At 41.7% G+C, this 18,528-nt stretch overlaps 1 protein-coding gene across 5 annotated transcripts; it reads left to right on the top strand.

Moving 5' to 3' along the window:
• The first annotated feature begins 1,098 nt into the window (after nt 1-1,098).
• LOC117902405 (dnaJ homolog subfamily C member 7) lies at nt 1,099-18,034 on the top strand. 5 transcript variants are annotated; one of them, XR_004649394.1, is made up of 5 exons: nt 1,099-1,554; nt 15,889-16,341; nt 16,411-17,255; nt 17,325-17,457; nt 17,491-18,034. XR_004649394.1 is itself a non-coding variant. In XM_034813745.1 (4 exons), the coding sequence occupies exons 1-4, from the start codon at nt 1,424-1,426 to the stop codon at nt 17,405-17,407; spliced, it is 1,512 nt and encodes a 503-aa protein (XP_034669636.1). In that variant the 5' UTR covers nt 1,099-1,423; the 3' UTR covers nt 17,408-18,034. The 5 variants fall into 5 exon arrangements, 4 of the variants coding, with proteins under 4 accessions (XP_034669636.1, XP_034669639.1, XP_034669637.1 ...); XM_034813745.1 differs by having other exon boundaries at nt 17,325-18,034; XM_034813748.1 differs by lacking the exon at nt 1,099-1,554 and adding an exon at nt 6,981-7,151 and having other exon boundaries at nt 17,325-18,034.
• Nucleotides 18,035-18,528: the final 494 nt, after the last annotated feature.

Genomic DNA, 18,528 nt, shown 5'->3' on the forward strand with positions numbered 1-18,528 from the left:
CTCTGCAAGCAGTGTCGCTAATGATTAGAGTCTAATATCACTGAGCTCCAAACTTCCAATGCAGGGCGATGCTAAAGTTTATTTGCTCTGATTTATTCCCGCAAATTTGACAGTGTGGGTGCTCGTGTGTGTGTTTGAGTACGTGCAGGTGCAGAGCGTGGCTGCAACAAGATCAGACTCTATGCCCATGAAGCAACTATCTAAGGAGGTCTCGTCGGCAAAAATAAAGGAGCGTAAGAATGCTGTCAATAAGTGCGAGTGAAAGGCTTTGCGCTGCAAGTGCGAGTGAATCGACAATGGAGTGAGCGCCCAACCTTCCGCGTTGACAAGCAAATTTTAGGAAATAAGACGTGGAACGCTGCCGACGACGAGACCTCCTTATAGTTTCTTCATGCTCTATTCCTGCCATCAAACATCATGCAGCAGCGATTTTGCCCTTTCCGGAAGGGCACTACCTTTTGGAATACCATTTGTTTATAAACGACATCTACCGAACTGTTTTCTAATCTATGGAACTCTTTCTTAAATTGTTAATGTTAATTGCTTATTTCTTAAGATTCGTAGATCCAAAGAAACTTTTTTATTTCGGTTTTTGTCTAGGTAATTAAAGGAAAAGGAAACAGAGGACATAGAGTATACAAACGTCCATACTACCGGTTCACATACAGCATGACATGCATGTCATATGATATGTAGCAACCGTGTAGTTGCAATGGAAACAGAAGATTAACCCATTGTCGTTCAAAAGGCATTTTAGCCTTGACCATTCAATTGTTCACTTTTGTGAACATTTCATTTCCACGAAAACGATAGATCAGTTCAGATGAAACATGTAGATAAATGAGATAGAAATAGATATAGATGGGGAAGATAGGATCAACAACAAGAATTTGAAAAATACTCAGGTTTATATACAGAGGGGTAAAGTGGGCTAAATTCGTTCACTCATGAACAAAACGGAAAAATGAGCGCTCCGGTTTATTTCCGGAATATTTAAAAATGAGAAGCTAAATTTTGGTATATTATCGACGGTCAGCTGGTATATTTTATCGATAAGCCCCGCGGTCACACTGGTCAATCACGCTATTCTCTTCAAAATTTTAAAAATAATAAAAATTAATAATAATGCAGTCACACTGAATATTGTGGAATTCCGCGGATACAGAAAAGGCAACGGCTGCAGCAGGGCAAACACAGAAAAGTAGTGGAAAAAACCAGTGGCAATATATCGCGGGCGCGTGTTGAAATACATACACAGGCAAACGGGCACGTAGGAAAGTGTGAGGACTGACGCAAAGAGAAAAGAACACAGAGCTACACTGCTGCAGATAAAGTGTTAAATTAGCAAAAACAACAAACACGTAGAACAACACGCGCCAGTTTGGAAGACATTGGTGTAGCTGTGCTGGAGCCAGAGAGCCGCATGGACGAAGAAGTCATCGAGATTAGCGACAGCGAACGCGAGGAAACCGAATCGACCTCTGAAATGGACGTGGAGCTAACGGAACAGCAGACCGCCGATGCGGAGCAGATTGTGCCCAAGGACGCGGGAACGTAAGTAGAGTTGCCCAGTCAGTCTCAAACTGTAGTGAAGCGTGCGCAAGGTGTCTGTGTATATATACATACATACAATGCATATACATAAGTGTGTGCGTGTGTTTTCGTTCTATCTTTTGCACGTCTGTTTTATGTAATCTGTCGCCCCTACTTCGCCCTCTTCTTCTCTCCCTCTTTGTCAGTTTCTATCTCTGCTTTTTGACGGACGACTGCATGGTCATGGGCAGCCAGACGTAGAAACTAGCGTCAGCAGCGACGTCAAAGCTAACGCCAACGCACACGCCCAGCGTCAGCTGCAGCAGCCTCTCTCTCATTCCCCTCTACGTCTGCCCTCTCCCTATCGCGTGGCTGCGCTTTGGTTTGTTCTTGTTGGCAACAAACCAGTTTTACTTTTCTTCTTTTGTACCACAGGGCTGTGCTTGTATGTGTGTGGGCCGTTAATTTTGAATTTCGCCAAACCTACGCTCAACGTAGTTTGAAAGCCATATTTGTCAAACTGTACGCTAGTTTAAGGTGGCTCAAACGAGTTGTCATTTGCATAGTCGTTAGATATTTTCACATTTTGTTTAGTATTTTGTAAATTCAACGTCGGAGCCGAACAGAAACAGAAGCTATCAATTAAACGAGCACTTTAAGCTTATCTGGTGGAACACGAAGGTTTTCGTTTTCCACTTACCAACCTACAAGCGGCGCGGTGTTCGCATTTAAAAGTTGTAGTTGATTTCACAAAATTGCGTATTGATAGGTTTGAGAAGCACAACGGTATGGAAACCGTCAGCAGTTTGAGAGCCACACCGTCGCCGTAAGCTAAATACAACAGTTTGGGAGTAAGAAGTTAAGAACCACAGACAACTCAAGTTTGAGAGTCACAGCCAAATCTGCTCCTCTGCTTTCTGCGGTGCCAGCTGGGATGCCAACGACTTTTACTTCTGCCTCTTTGACGCCTGGTGGACTGAAAGAAGCACTGATGATTGAGGCAACATATCAGCTGGCTGAAGGACTGCAACATTGAGTAGTGACTCCTGCATTAGTTCCCATGAACTTCAATTCTTCCCCTAAATCGCATTAAACATTTAAATGCGCACCTTTTCTGTGAATTGGCCAATATAAACAGTGATAAACATGTCTTCGCCACGCTTCATTTACGTTTACTTTTCCTGTTGTTCTATCAACAAAGGCGCACATCGCAAAGCAATAGAAAATCAATAGAAATCGCTATTTGCATTCGTATTTTATTTGATTTCCGAGTTCTATGCAATTGGAATTGTTCTTGAGAGTTGAGTTGCTCGAAATATACGGTAAAATAAATGCATTTTAGGTAATTCCACATTATTTATCCGGTGATTTCCCATCCCAAAACAGAATTTGCGTCATGTATTTGTTGTTTTTTCTCATGAGTAAGCGCAAAGTGTGTAGACAAGTAACTCTGATAGATAAGATTGGCATTGAAAAACGCTTCGGGTTGATTAAATTGTGTGACTTTTGGCATTGTCTGCGAATCAGACACGAAAGAACTGACCTGAACCACTCCTAGAGTCAAGTACAGTCATGGACAGATTCGCTCTGTAGAGCAAAGACAATGCCGGAGTAGGTTCCAGCCCACACATGGCCAAAATGTTTGGCCCCAAAAAGCGTAAATGTGAATGAACCTAAGCGCCACATCAAGCATTGACTTTGGCGCAGGCCTTCAGCAATTATCTAATTTTCATGTGTTATGTGGGACTTCCTCTCCCTCTATCTATTTACTCTTTCGTTAGGGTTCAAGGGCTTTTCATAAATTTGGCAAAACAACAATGCAACAATTTCTCTTGACTTGTGGCCCTGACTCATCGCAGAGAGAAGATACCTAAAATATAATATATGTACATTCATTTCTTGCTTGTTTACACTCTACTTGGAAACTTGATGGTGATCTTGTGGAGACTTTTAGTGTGTCTGCTGATGATGAGGAAACCCGTTTCAAAGTCTAGCAAGATGACTCAACCTCAACCTGTTGCCGACTAGAAATGCTGACCCTGATACAAATAAATGTGGAAATTTCTTTAGCAATTCTGGAAGTTCGCATTGCAGGCAGCATCATTTATTGATTTTTTCATTTTGTCCGTATGTCAGAGGGAGATGTCATCTATTTATAGAAAGGAGGTTGAGAGTTGACTGCCAAGAGCAAGGTCATGTGGGTGGTAAAAGGCCAAAGGTAAGCCCAGAGAAATAGCTGGTTCTTTTCCATGGATATGTTTGTTGTGCAGTTGTTCTATGGGTGACTGTAACATGACATTGCATTTGACATATTCCTAATGGGATTTATTGAAGCAAGAAGAACTCTTCTTGTTCATTTTCAGAATTAAATTTGTCAAAGTGCGGCTTACATTTTAACCACATTTGGGTCATTGGAGGCTGTAGATTGAAGCCGAACAAGTGCGAATTAATTAGTTTAATTCAGTTAAACAAAATTAAAAAGTTTTTTAAACCACAAACAACTAACCTTCAACTGTATCAAAAGCGCAGTTTTAACGGATCTTTTTGAAAAAGTTTCTTTACTGTTCTTGAAACTAAACTTTCATTACAGTTTGTTCTGCACTTTGTTCTATTACCACCAAATATTTACCGTCCATCAACAAAGTTGCCAACGCTTCAGACGGGCGGGAGCCATCAACCCCATTTCGGGCGCGGACTACGCTTAACCCAAATTCCACTTTGTTGTTCTTCAAAATGTTGCCATTTCTATGGCTAAACTTTGCCCAATCGACACGAAACAAATCCCAGAGCCAGAGCCAGAGCCATGGTCTTCTAAGCAATTAGCTTCACTCTCGAAAAGTTATTGCTCGAATCAAGGCGCAAAGTGGGTCAATTAAATTATTGATTCGAGTCGGGCCCAAAACCGAGCTAACAAAAAAATAACAGAACAGAATAGAGAGAGAGAAGCACAAAGCCACTTGGTTACTTCTTGATCGGTCCGTAGATAATTTTGAGTGGCTGTAGACGGATGTTTGTGGGATGTTTTGTTGAAGTGGCATTTATCTTGAAGACAATAGTTATGGCTCTGGGCATTACGTAATTTGCGACTCGTGGGGGATTTTGTGTATCAGTTTTTTTTTTGGTCAAGTAATTTTTCAATTAAATTTAATGTTATACAATGGAAATATGTCTTGAGAGAGGTTTTTGCGAATCTCCAAATTGGCTTGGAATAGTTGCCACAAGGTCATGAGAGACATAACAATACTTTTATGTTTTATTTTATCTTTTCCATTCTTTGTACACTTAATAATTCTGCTTCTACAATTTCCTTTCTTTCAACTTCAATTATTCCATAATTATATGCTCCATAATACTCATTCCCCACACCTCAATAAACGTCAGCAACCTGTTTAATCTTTCATGTATCCTTATTGGTTTTCTTGGCCGGAAACTCCATTTAAAGTAAAATTAATTGAACTTGAAATCTCATCATATCATAAACGTTTAGTTAAATGCACTGGGAAAATTGTCCAATTTCCCCACAGACACAAACCAGATTTCCCGTAGATCTGACTAGCTGTCATCTCCAACTGGAAGAGTCCCGTCCCTAATGGGGAAGCCAGTTGATCCACCCGACCAGACGACAGCGCGTCTGCTGCTGCCAGTCTTCCTCTTGGAGTACTGGCTAAACGAGGCAAATGCTGTTTGTCACAAAAAAAACACTAATTAGAATTCCGTTGAGTAGCCGCTGACTCGTTCAACGAGTGCCTGAAAGCATTGAAGCTTGCTTTCTACCACTATGTTTTGCGAGAGAGCGACTGGCGCTCAAGTTTTGCATTTACAGTGGGGAGAGCAAGTGGTTGAGGAGAGGGCAACAGAGTGCGTAATTTTTACAGCCATGCTTTGAGGAGACAGCGCGGGAGAGTAAGAAAGGAGAGAGAGAGTGGGAGAGCATAAAAACAGTAGAGTGCGTAATGCCACTCTCCAGTTTGGTTTCCATTTGAGTCCCCAAGGCGGAGCTGTCGGCAGCCTTGTAAATTACCCCAGCAAGTGGTTACAGTTTTACAGCAACAGCTTCTCGCGTGCTTAGTAATTACAGTACTTTCAGTTTTAAAGGAATTGGAAGGCTTACATGTCTCTTTGTCTGCTTGCGTTTTTTGTTATCTCCACTCTTCTGCAGTTTTTGCTGCAGTTTCTCTTTGGGCTTGAAGCTTTTGTTTCTTTTTTATGGCTGTTGATTAACTTTTGTTGTTTTATTATGGCACTTGTTGCTTCTGAGGCTTTTAATTGCTTTGTTTGCTTTTGTCTGCACTTTCACTTGGTTTTTGTTTCTACGTTTTTTTTGCGGGTTTTCAATTACACTTGCTGCAGAGTGAGGGACGGAGGGGTGTGGTGCATAGGTATTTGCTTTGTTGCAGTTTAAAATTGCTGTAATTTCCAAATGGTTTCATATTTTGACCCAAATTTCGGCTATGAACTGGATCAGATTGAATTGTTTTGTGGTTTGCAACTCTCTCTCAACATGATTCTCTTCTTATTCATCATGTGAATCAACCTTGGCTCTTAGCAACAGCCCCAACTTTCTTCCTGTCTCTCATTCGGGCGGTTATTTTTTCCACTCGACTGACATTACATCCATTTTTGGTTTTATTAAAAAACATTAATTAAAAGCTGTCAGGCAGCAGACAAAGCGGAATCTTGTACATTTCGCATGTTACATCCATGACACGCCTCCACCAGTGTGTTGTTTCTGGTGTCTATAGATCTATATGTACTGTGTATATTAACGGGAAGTGAAATTGAATTTCGTTTTTTAACAGCAACAAAGGCAGAAGGAGAGCCTCAAGAGAGTGCAACAACTTTTCAATGCATCTGGAAACTCAACAACATTTAAATGAAAAATATCGCAGTGCCATGCCATTAATGTTTTTCATTTAATGTTCTCATTACTAACCTAACCTAACAAATGCCTCACCAACGTAATTCCACTCTATCATGTGCCATAATCTTTTTCAATGCAAAATCTTCTCAATGTTCTCTGCGGCTGCACTCTCTCGTATATTCGCTAAATTCAAAGTGCGCCACAATAGGGTGAGGCACTCGCAGTGCACGCTCTGCCGACATGCGACTTTACCGTATCAGTCTCAAAAAAAGTTGAGAGCGGGTGTGTTATGAATTTGCGAATGCCTCACCTTGTTTAACAACGTCTATCCATTGCACTCTTTCGTTGGTTTGCTCTCTCCAACAACAGCTGCTGTTGCAGCGATCCTCTCTATGTTTCTTTCTTTGTCTCTCCACCCATCGCCGCCGCTCAGTGCACAAGCGCTGCCATACTGCAGTGCTTTTTGGTCGTCGATCGACGTCGTCGCGTTGGCCGTCGCCGTGTGTTGGTTGTGAGCTTTTGTTCTTCCACTGCATTTTGTTGGAATTTTTTATCATTACTATTTATGTCAAACCACAAAAATTCTGAAGAAAATTTGTGTACAATCCATCAATCAATCAAATATCTAAAAGAAGAACCAATCAATCCCTCTATGTGTGAATTTTTAATCTATAAACAGCTTAATAAAGGCGAAACAACTCTAATAAATAAATACATTTGAATTGCAGTCCCTCCGACAACGAACTAAAATGTTTTAGTAAGTTTTTTGTGTAACAATTTTTGGTGTACTATTTTCTAAAATTGCAAAACGATTCTTTTTTTAATCGCACTTAAACCTAAATGCTAAATAAAGCAGAACCCAATGAGCGACCAAAGTGCGAAAGGGAAACCGCACGAAAGAAAACAGAAACCACACAAAATGAACGAAAATTTCGTTGATAGAAATTGTGTATAAAAGCAGATATAGAAGAGTGCGAATTAAAAATACATATATGTACATATATAGATAGTAGTCGTAGTACTTTGGGTATAGGGTTTATTTGCATATTCATTCGTCTATACTACCTCTCTCTCTTGCCCTCCTTTACTCTCTCGCGCACAAGCCACGTGGCTAAACATTCAAATTATAAATCAATTGACAGACTAAAACATTGAAATTGTTTAAATAATGCTCGAAAGACCAAGACTCTTGGAGTGCACTATGAAAATATGCATATGCGATTGTTGTAGTCAAATATTCTAGAAATTATCACGTATTGGTGTTTATGCATGATACAAATTTGCTTGAGGCCTTATCTGCGTACACAAATACACGCAAGGTTTCAAAGCTGTGATAAGACTTCTCCGTAATACAAATCAAAGCAGTATTGATAAAAAGTAGATACCATGATCTTTTGATAAATGAACTTTTTGGGAGAAGTTCGCAATAAATGGCAGTAATGGGTATGGCTCCCACTTTGGGTACACATGTACCCTATTTTATATTCTATCTACAATTTGTGATATTTTCCTACGTTCGATAATAAGTCTTTTCACTCTTATCTGATAAATTGAGATATAAATAAAGACTTTTCTTGGAATCATTTAATGAGTATCATTTCTGAAGAATTTTCATGTAGAAAACGTAGATAATTACAGTACCTACAAGTGTGGACAAATATTTATGTAATCTATTGATGTGTACATTATTTACATGTACCATTTACGTAGGTACTTTAGGCCTTCTCCTCGCCAAAAAGGGCACGTGTGCACCAACAAATTGACTGTTCCACGGCTTTCAAGCAACATCCCACATCCATTGGGTGCCAAACTCTTCATGCCTGTGGCTGAATCATAGACCCCCGACCCACTCAAACACTCAACGAGAGCCTTTGCCCTTCACACACTTTTCACCGTGTGCCGTGTCGGAGCCCCAGAGTAAAGTGCAATGACCAATTCCGATCAAGGCAAATAAATAGACTGAAACGAAAAAAGCAGAAGGCACCCAAAAAAAAATCTTTTTCGACATTTCTCAATCTCTTTAAAATGTCAGAGCAACTGGCGTCGCCGCACGGCCAATGGGGCTGGCCAAAACGGACCCTCTCTCCCAGCTGGCCCATACTCCTGGGGTGAGCTTTCAGTGGGTCTTCTATGTCGTATTCACTGGCCTTTTGGCTTCTGCTTGCTGGCACACATGTGTGCAACGCCAACTTTGGCTAGGAAAAGCCTCGGCGGCATGCGGCTACGGCTACGGCCCGGCACATATGGCACATGGCACATTGGGGTCGTAGCACAAAATTCTTTGCCGACAAAAAATATGTACAATGCATCGCTCGCCACCGCACTATAATTTTGGTTGTTGCTGTTGTCTTTTGGCTTGTCTTTTTCTGCTACGTTTTTTGTTGGGTGTGTCGTTTATTGCCCCGACATAAATGTTTTTATGCCCCTCTTGTCTACTGTGTTGTATGCCCCCCCGTTGCTGTTGTTGGTGCGACGGCTGCTGCTGTTACTGCTGTGGGCGGTGCAGATTGCATTTTAAATTACAGAGGCATTAAATTTTGTATGCATTTTATTGCAGTAACAGACAAATGACTCACAAGGGTACCCTTACCCTCTACCCAAACTAGCCATCCCCAAAGGGCTACACAGTAAATGCATTTTCCACTCAAGAGTTATGGTCGATTGTTGCGTCTACTTTAGCAAAGGATGCTAGGCAACATCAAATGTTGCAATGCTCTCAAAAATTGTGTATTTCAACTGCGTTTTAGGGAACATTTTGAACGTGGGAGAAGTGCTTTGTATGATTTATGGTTTTCCTTATTGTGTGACAATTTGGAATTGAGTTGGATCGCATACAATGTCTAACTGGAGAGGATTTTGTTGTGTGGTAATGCCAATTTAAATATACTCTCTTTTTAAACTTTACAAAAATACTCTGTTTGTGTGGGTAGCCAGAGCAAAAATAACGTCTGGCAAAATAAATTATAATTATTAAAATTTCAAGAATTTTCTGACCAAAAGTACCCAAATTTGCAAGATTTTACTGTACTCAGATTATGAAACATATTAACAGAAACGTGCCACAATTTCATACATCACCCACACATTTATTACAGCTTCAGTTATTTCTCTTATGACCATATTAGAGCGGCTACACAATCGATTTGCTGCTCCACCAACTGCTCTTTAAAAACATATCCAAAATGTACAGAAAAAGTTTTTATAAATATTATTTTCATTGTTTTTCTTTCTGAACAATCCAGAACCAGAGGCACATCTGTTTTCCACCCTGTGGCATAATAATCATCACAATACAATCTAACCGAATTCTGTGTCCACTTATCTGCTAATATCCACATTTTGATCGCACTTTAAGCACGTGCTACAGCGGCCCATCCGATACTCCCTACACAGGTCATAAATTGTGATGACATACGTATATAGTTTTATTATTGTATGTGCCATAAATAGCAAAACAACTGACAACTGTTTGGGGCAGCAACAGCAAACCAATCTAGAGAGGAATGAGGAACCAGCAGAACGCAATCTAGAGAGGAGAGGAGCAGAACACAAGAGAGAAACTAACCATTCTCCATTCTATTCTCTATGCAAACACAGCAATAATGGGTCGGACAACGACCCAAAACTAGGGCCTCATAAATTCAATTGAAGTGTCAATAGAACACGAGAACTCATCCATATGCAAGCATTCATGTGACTGCCTTCCTCCATGATTGCGATGGTGATGATGATGATGATGATGATAGTGGGGTTGGTGTTTGTAGCTGTGGGATGGCAACAATCAATTATGTTTTTTATATTGTTTGCATTAGATGCATCTCTCTCTCACTCTGTATGAGATCACAATGGAGCCCCTCCCCTTTTGTGTCTTTTAAGTCTTTGCAATCTCCAGCAATTGGTTTAAAAAACTTTTCCGTACTTTCCTGGGGGTTCATTAACTTTGTTATACTATCCGCTCTATCCCCTATCAGTACTCAACTTAAGCCTTTTTCTTCTTCACTTCACTTCACTTCATTTATTGGAAAGTTCTTCCCTTATTCACTTAAGCCCTTGACAGCTTTTGGCTTTTGGCTCTTCCCTCAAGTTTTTCCTTTCCTCTACTTTCGGTCGCCATAATGTCTGCACAGCGTTTCCGGTATACGCAACGCAGTTGGGTGAGGGGGAGAAACAACCCGTATTTGACCTACTGTGCGTAGTCCACGTGAATCACACTGTATGAGGGAATGGAGGTGGAGGTCGGGGGCTGCGCTGCTTCTGTGGCAAGCAATTTCAACTTGTGGCAGGTCATGTCCGCTGCTGTGGCTGCTTGCTGCTTACCGATGGCTCCTCCCAAAGCTTGTTGCTGTTGTTGCTGTTGCCGTGATGTGTGCAAAACTATTTGAAATGCCCTCTGAAAAAGGGTTTGTTGACTTTAACGATGAATGGGGCATGGGGAACGACGATTCAAGTGGAAGAATTTGGTGTTTGTGTGTGCCTGTCGGTTGGCTCAAAGGAATGTTTAACATTCAACACAAGCGAAATGCTATCAAATATGTGGATATATGTAAAGTAAATATCGAGTTTATTCTAGGCTACAATAAATACAGAAAGAAATACAAAATTCCCTGGAAATCGTGCTTCAAATAAAAGATGCGAATTTTGCACAAATAAAAACAAGTCAAAGAAAACACACAGAAATTCTATCGATTTAGAGTTTTGTTTTTTTACATTAAAACTATCCATGATACATATATATTATAATTCCTGCATTTAAGCTACATTTTGCTTAGATCCTTTATAGAGCATTCAATTTCCAACTTCTATCTGTAAAGAGCGCATCCTCTTCATTCTTATTGACCAACAAATAACTATGCTATAAGAAGAATGGCATTGTCTGGCCATCGTATGGTTAGAGCCACCTGCAGAGAGGCTTCCCCACAAGCCCCGCTACATCCCGCCCCCGTCTTACTCACCAAGCATTCTCTCACATGCGCGAATTGCTGTCTTTCTCTCTCACTGTGAGAGAGTAAACTCTGACGCTCTTCGCCACTGCAGTTCACCAGCAAACCAGACGAGAACGGGTAGGAATTTTAACTTCTGCTGCTGCTGCTGCTGCTGTTACTGTGCAATGTCGGGGCAACATTTCTGTTGTCTGCGGCTCCGTTCTGTAGAGAATTCTCTGTAGTGAAACGACGTGCCGTTGCATTAAAATCATCGCTGTGGCAGGCAACAGCAAGCAGCCAGCAGCCAGCCAGCAGCATCAACATCAGTCGCTTCCGTTGACTGCCACAGAGGAGACCGAACGACCACCCGCCACAACATACAACAAAGTGTTCGCTAAAATAGTCTTTTGATAGCCACTTATTTTGTCGTAGTTTTTTCCATCGTTAGTGTTTAATAATTGGACAACCTCTTGGCTGCAGTGTGCAGTGTGCAAGTGTGACTCTGCATGAGAGATAATGTAATTAATGTGACATCCACGAGGTTGTTCAGCCAGCAGCGATACAACGGATATTTTATACCGGAAGCCAATCTACTTTAAATACAACTTTTATGCCAAAGTGTAATAACATTAAAAGTCTGACTCCACTCCCTCGATCCATGCTCAATAAATTGTATATGAGTTCGGAGGAATTTACATTTCTGCCGCGGTGAGTAGAAAATGCCGGAAAATGGTTGCCTGTTGGCTGGCTGTTGGCTTTTCCTTCCCTTCTTGACTGCTTGCTGCTTGTGTTGTTATTTTCGTTGTCAACGCAAATTTGATGTGACAGGATGGTAATGGGGAATGCAAATGGCAGCGTGAATATCCCATTAGGATATTTTGATAAATTGAGAAAAAGTTTCCACATCGGAAATTGGGAAAACGGTTAGAAATCTTTGAAGTTTCTTGAGATACACAAATGTACCCTAATTTAGGAGTAATATTAGAAGTAACAACTTTGACTGAAATGTCTAAATTCATTTGGCAAAATTATTGAATTAAGAATCTATTAGAAGTAAATAAATAATTAAAATAATTCTTTTAAATGTCAAAAAAAACGTATCTAAATTTGATCGAATCTTCTGAAACTTTTTGTGATCAAATACTATTAGAAACATCGAAGAACAACGAAGATTTTCAGCTACGAGCAGCAGTTGCTTGTAGCTGCCAAAATATTCACGATGGAGGACGTATACCATCTGGGTCCGTTGCGCAATTTAACATTGGAATGCTATGCCAGGTTGAGTACCCTTGTTGATCGTTTGTATCGTACTAAACCTAGAGAGGATCTGTTGAGAAAATTTAGAAAAAGCTTGAGAATAGTTACAAGATAACTGTCCCCTGTGCTCTAACTGCGCTGACATACACGTATCCCATTATCCTTAAGGTATCATTGCCTTATAGTAGGAGGGGGCTAAATATACCCCAATGTAGGGGGCACAAGTGGCATATCACTACACTACGCGCCTTGCATCACAAACTACCCATCAAGCTGCAGTTAACCGATAAGTTTTGACAATCTATTTTGCATGATTCCTCCTCCACTGGCACATGGCGTCATCTCCTTTGCAATTTTGTGCGAAAACTTTTGTCATCACGCCACACTCTCGTACACGCACACACACACTCGCAGTCATTGAGAGAGTTGCATATTCATGAGGGAATATGATTATTCCTCTACGCTTCTGCCACGCTCTCACTTCCACTCAACCGTAGACGTGCTTCCTTTACCGTTCACTCGCCGCTCGCTTGTAGTCTTTTTCTCAACCTCTCATGCTAGCTATCTTGCAATCTCCTTAACTCTTTGCCTCTTAATCGCATTCTTCTTGCCTCTTCTCCACTCAATATCATTCGTCTTCCCTCTCTTCCTCTCAATCGCATTCATCACTCGCAATCTTCCTGCCTCTCCCTCCACTCTCTTTAGTCTTCAGTGCAGGAGTCTTCTCTCTTCCACTTGCAATCTTCTGCCACCATCTCCCACACACACTCTTCATTTCTTCTGCCTTCTCTCCCACTCGCACGCAGTCTTCCTCGGCTTTCTCGTTCCCATTCCACTTAGTCAATCGCATTCTTCCACACACACCCTCTCCCTCACGTGCCATTTCTTTCATTCACAGTTACGACTCGAATGTTCTTGCATTGACTTGCTCGTTTTCGTCGTCGGTCACCTTCCCGCTTATCGCGCATTGAACTTTACTATGACCTGAAGGCGGCAACGGCACCGGCACCTCTCCCTTTACGCACTCACACCACCGTTTGTATGCATACATACTTATCTGTACATGCTTAAATTTGCATTGCATGCTTTGCATTCATTCTCTCTTGTTGGTTCTTTGACCCACCGCCGCCTTTTTTGCCACCTCCACCCTTCGTTCAGGTAGCGCGTTTATTCCGCCTTTACGCTTTATTTATCTAGCCAGAGCTTTCATGTGTTTTTGGGCATGCTCTCTCTCACTTGCACTCTCCTGGACTCTGACTATGACTCCTTCACCTATCTCTCTCCCGCTGGTTAATTTAAATCACCTCTTAAGGTTTTTTTGATACCCTACAATTGTGTTAGATAAAGGTATATTGTGCGTTTACTTCATTCGACTACGCTAATCGAATGGAATTTAGGGGAAGAATCTGCTGAAAGTGGTTTATTAATAGATTTAATTATTGTTTACCAATTGAAATGTCAGCGATAGGGAAATTATACTTGGCGGAACAAGAAGCTCTAAAAAAATACAAATTTTCTGCTACAAAGAAAATTGATTAGTGGGTGTCTCCCTCTGCGTAATGTACAACTGTAGTAGGAGTATTTCCATTTACTTTGTGGGCGCTTTTTTTTGTGTGTCTGCTCTGTTCAAGTTTTTCCGCTTCTATTTTATTGAAGTTTAAATGCAAATTCCAGCACAGCGTTGCCTACTTTTTGGGGCTGCAGCTAGTTTCTAGGCAAAGGAGAGACATGGGGGGCAAGAAGGAGAGCCCTAACAAATGGCTTTCTAAAATTCAGACCAATCAAGCGCAAGAAAATTTTTGACTTTTATGGGTTTTCTCTCTCTCTAATTGTTATGCAAACTGCTGTTGACTTGAAGTGTTGCCGCCTCGCTCACTCACTCGCACGCTGAAATCTCTACCTCTCTTTTTGCTGCTGCCATCACCACCGCAATGCTCCCATTTTGCGGCTCAGGCCGCGACCGCTTTGCCAAGTTATGGCAGCAATTAAAACTTTTGTGCTGAACACTTGAAAAAATGCCAAATACCTCTTGCATTGCCCATACTACCCCGATATTCTCTTCTACACATTACCTTTTGTCTGGCGTGTTCTTTAGAACAAAATGCAAATATATAAAAAATGTTTTGTGGTAATTACCATCTTTTGTTTACATAAATATTCCTGGTCTCTGTACTCTATTCCTGTACACTTTCCACACGCAATTGGCGCATTTTCTTTATTAATGATTAATTGTACAAGCAAAAGTAAAACCCAACAAGGAACTTGTCATAGATATAACTTTTAGATCGATCGTTTTTATTGGAGCTCTATGATTTAACCTTCATATAATTTGTTATTGATATTGGTTATATATTCAGCCAAAAAAAGTATCTGCATTGTCCTTATAGTTAATATTTTCCAATGGAGATTTGCAGACAATTTTACCGATTCTTGACTCCCAAAAGGTAATACTAGAACTGATTCCTTTGCTCCATTTCAAGTCCATTGGGGCAGGCCGTATTCATAATAGCCGCTGAAAAAAAAGTACAATAGTCGTAAGGAAAAGGAAAAGAGAAAGAGCCCCCTCAATATTTATAATATCCCGATGCATTTTAATGGGACACAAAAAAAGCGAGCAAAGGAAACTGAAGCCACAAAAGCAAATAAATAACCAGCGGGGACGACGACGACAACACTGCAAGAGCCAAGAGGCAGGCAACGACGTGCACATAAAGCACTTATGCCGTGTAATCCCGGCGACAATTCTATAGGGGAAAACTACAGTAAACACTCTCTCGCTCTGGCACAACTCCAAATATGTTGGGACGGGGAGAGGGACAGACAGGGTATTTCTTTGGCTTTTGGTATTCTTTGGCGCCCGCATTAGTGTCGCCCTATTGGCGGCCATTGTGATGCCATAATTTCTTGCCCCATTTGAGTGCCGGGCTCAGGTTGTTGCACTTCCCCAGCAGCACAGTGGTACAGTGGAACGAAAGTAACTAGAAAAATCAAAAAGGAAGCTGTCCAAAAGTAATTCACAATTTTGAACCACTCTTGCGCCACAGTGCCTACTAAAAGACGTCGCCCGCCCAAGCGGATTACTTCCTGTTGCCTTTCGCTGTGCCATTTTCCTTCTATTTTGTATATTTCTTTCTTGAAAGAAAAGAAAGAAAGACCCCGCGGCATTTAGACGACATGAAATTAAAAATTCAAATTACATATAGACCCAAGAGGGAGGCAGACACTCAGACACTGAGACTGATGATTCCTTTACTGTGCGTAGCCTCAAGGATTGACCATAGATTGAAACTGTTTCCCATTTCCATTTACTTGCAGCATTGCCGAAGAGAAAAAGAAACTGGGAAACGATCAATACAAGGCACAAAATTATCAGAATGCGCTCAAACTCTACACGGACGCCATCTCGTTGTGCCCCGACTCGGCCGCATATTACGGCAACCGGGCTGCCTGCTACATGATGCTCCTCAACTACAATAGCGCCCTCACGGATGCCCGCAACGCCATCCGCATCGATCCAAGCTTCGAGAAGGCGTACGTACGTGTGGCCAAGTGCTGCCTGGCGCTGGGCGACATCATTGGCACGGAGCAGGCCGTGAAGACTGTGGCGGAGCTGAATGCCCAGAGTACGGCTGTTAGCGGAGAAGAGGCGGCGGCACAGAAGCTCCGCCAATTGGAGACGACCATACAGACCAACTACGACTCAAAGGCATATCGCAATGTGGTCTACTACCTGGACAGTGCCCTGAAGCTAGCTCCCGCTTCCATTCGGTAAAGTATTATGAGTTACGCCACAGAGATCCTTGGGGAAGACTCATACTTGAACATTTTATCTTGCAGATATCGTCTGCTGAAGGCCGAATGCCTGGCCTACCTGGGACGCTGCGACGAGGCCTTGGACATTGCCGTGGGCGTAATGAAGCTGGACAGCACCTCGGCGGACGCCATTTATGTGCGCGGTCTGTGCCTCTACTACACGGACAATCTGGAGAAGGGTATCCTGCACTTTGAGCGCGCACTGACCCTCGATCCCGACCACTACAAGTCGAAGCAGATGCGCAGCAAGTCCAAACAGCTGAAGGAGATGAAGGAGAACGGCAACATGCTGTTCAAGTCGGGGCGGTATCGTGAGGCGCATGTGATCTACACGGATGCTCTGAAGATCGATGAGCACAACAAGGACATCAATTCGAAGCTGCTCTACAATCGGGCACTGGTCAACACTCGCATTGGTGCCCTCCGGGAAGCAGTGGCCGATTGCAGTCGCGTCCTCGAGCTGAACTCGCAGTATCTGAAGGCCTTGCTGCTTCGTGCCCGCTGCCACAATGACCTGGAGAAGTACGAGGAGGCAGTGGCCGACTATGAGACGGCCCTCAACCTGGAGAAGACCACCGAGATTAAGCGTTTGCTGCGCGAGGCCAAGTTCGCCCTGAAGAAATCAAAGCGAAAGGACTACTATAAGATATTGGGCATTGGGCGGAATCCAACCGAAGATGAGATTAAGAAGGCGTACCGCAAGAAGGCTCTGGTGCACCATCCGGACAGGCATGCCAACAGCAGTGCCGAGGAGCGCAAAGAGGAGGAGCTGAAGTTCAAGGAGGTAGGCGAGGCCTATGCCATACTGTCGGATGCCCGCAAGAAGGCGAGATACGACAGCGGACAGGATATTGAGGAGCAAGAACAAGGTATGTCTCCCATCTTTGGGCACATTTTGTGCATAAATATATTAATTTATCTTTATTTTTCGCTTGCAGCTGACTTTGATCCGAATCAAATGTTCCGTTCGTTCTTCCAATACCAAAACGGACGCAATGCCTCCTTCAACTTTGAATTTTAAGCCGAACATCAAAAGAGAACATCGATGACCACTCACATTCTGCCTCCACGATGGCCAGCGCAGCGACATACAACAACAACAACAGATTAATCCACACACAGCCAACGCACAAATGGGAATCATAATTTTGATTTTTTTTTTTACATCCATTGTGGCCGCCGCATCCATAGAGAATACAACAAAAGATATTGTGCATGTTGAAGATTTTTTGAATTTTTTGATGTGAAATCAGAATAGCAAAGTGGCAAAAGGCAAATTTCTAATGTAATATTCCTTACCTCTGCCACCACATTGTAAAAGTTAATTTTAATCTCCTCCTACCACCCACCCGGGGCGGCATTCAAATAGTTGTCCAAAATTTTCAAATATATGTAAAAATATTTTAAAACAAAATGAGAGGCTGCTCGGTGAATGTGTGTCATTTAAATAAATTCCTAAAATTGTTTCCGTCGGCCCAACAAGTCATGTGTGTGTGCGTACACATAGAGGAATAACTGATTAATTAATGATTAAACAATGCGTAGGCCTTACCGTGTAACCAATCTTTATTTTGTAATCTTTAAGCCAGACACTTAAGTTGTATTTTTAAGTTACAAACAAAAACAATGTTAAAACACATAAAAACAAGCACACTTTGTAAAGATTTGAGTTTATAGTAATTAAAGTTTTGATGTAATTATAAATTGAGAAAATTATATGTGAAGCAGAAGGAGGGCATCAAGTAAAAATCGTAATCAACCGAACATTTACAGTCGCTCGGGTTATTGGGTATTTGACTCGGAAATATTCAAAAATATGTAAGGGAATTTATTAGCTGAGTTCCCACAGTATTTGTATTGTTTTTAGTCACTCCAGGGAGTAATTAGAATGGCGCTCTTCTCAAACTAAATTCATTTCAAATGTGGCGCCATTAGTCAAAGGCTTTGCAGCCCTATACAGCTGTTACTATCGATATGTCACCACATACATTGTACATCGATTATTTTAAAAGAGACGAATGTAAGCCAGTCAATATTCTAATATAGAGGGTTGTACGCCATTTCCACCTGTACTGTGCGGCTTGCCAAGTATTGGCGCATATATCTCAAAAGAAAACATTTCTATCATCGATCTGACGCTTT

The sequence above is a fragment of the Drosophila subobscura genome, chromosome U, assembly GCF_008121235.1.
Source record: "Drosophila subobscura isolate 14011-0131.10 chromosome U, UCBerk_Dsub_1.0, whole genome shotgun sequence".
Taxonomy (NCBI): Eukaryota; Metazoa; Arthropoda; class Insecta; order Diptera; family Drosophilidae; genus Drosophila; species Drosophila subobscura.

Bases quoted from the DNA above. Each gene is read 5' to 3' on its own strand.
- LOC117902405 (XM_034813745.1), top strand. From the start codon at position 1,424: ATGGACGAAGAAGTCATCGAGATTAGCGACAGCGAACGCGAGGAAACC. The intron at 16,342-16,410 runs GTAAAGTATTAT...TTTATCTTGCAG, and splicing joins CTAGCTCCCGCTTCCATTCG to ATATCGTCTGCTGAAGGCCG. The intron at 17,256-17,324 runs GTATGTCTCCCA...TTTCGCTTGCAG, and splicing joins TATTGAGGAGCAAGAACAAG to CTGACTTTGATCCGAATCAA.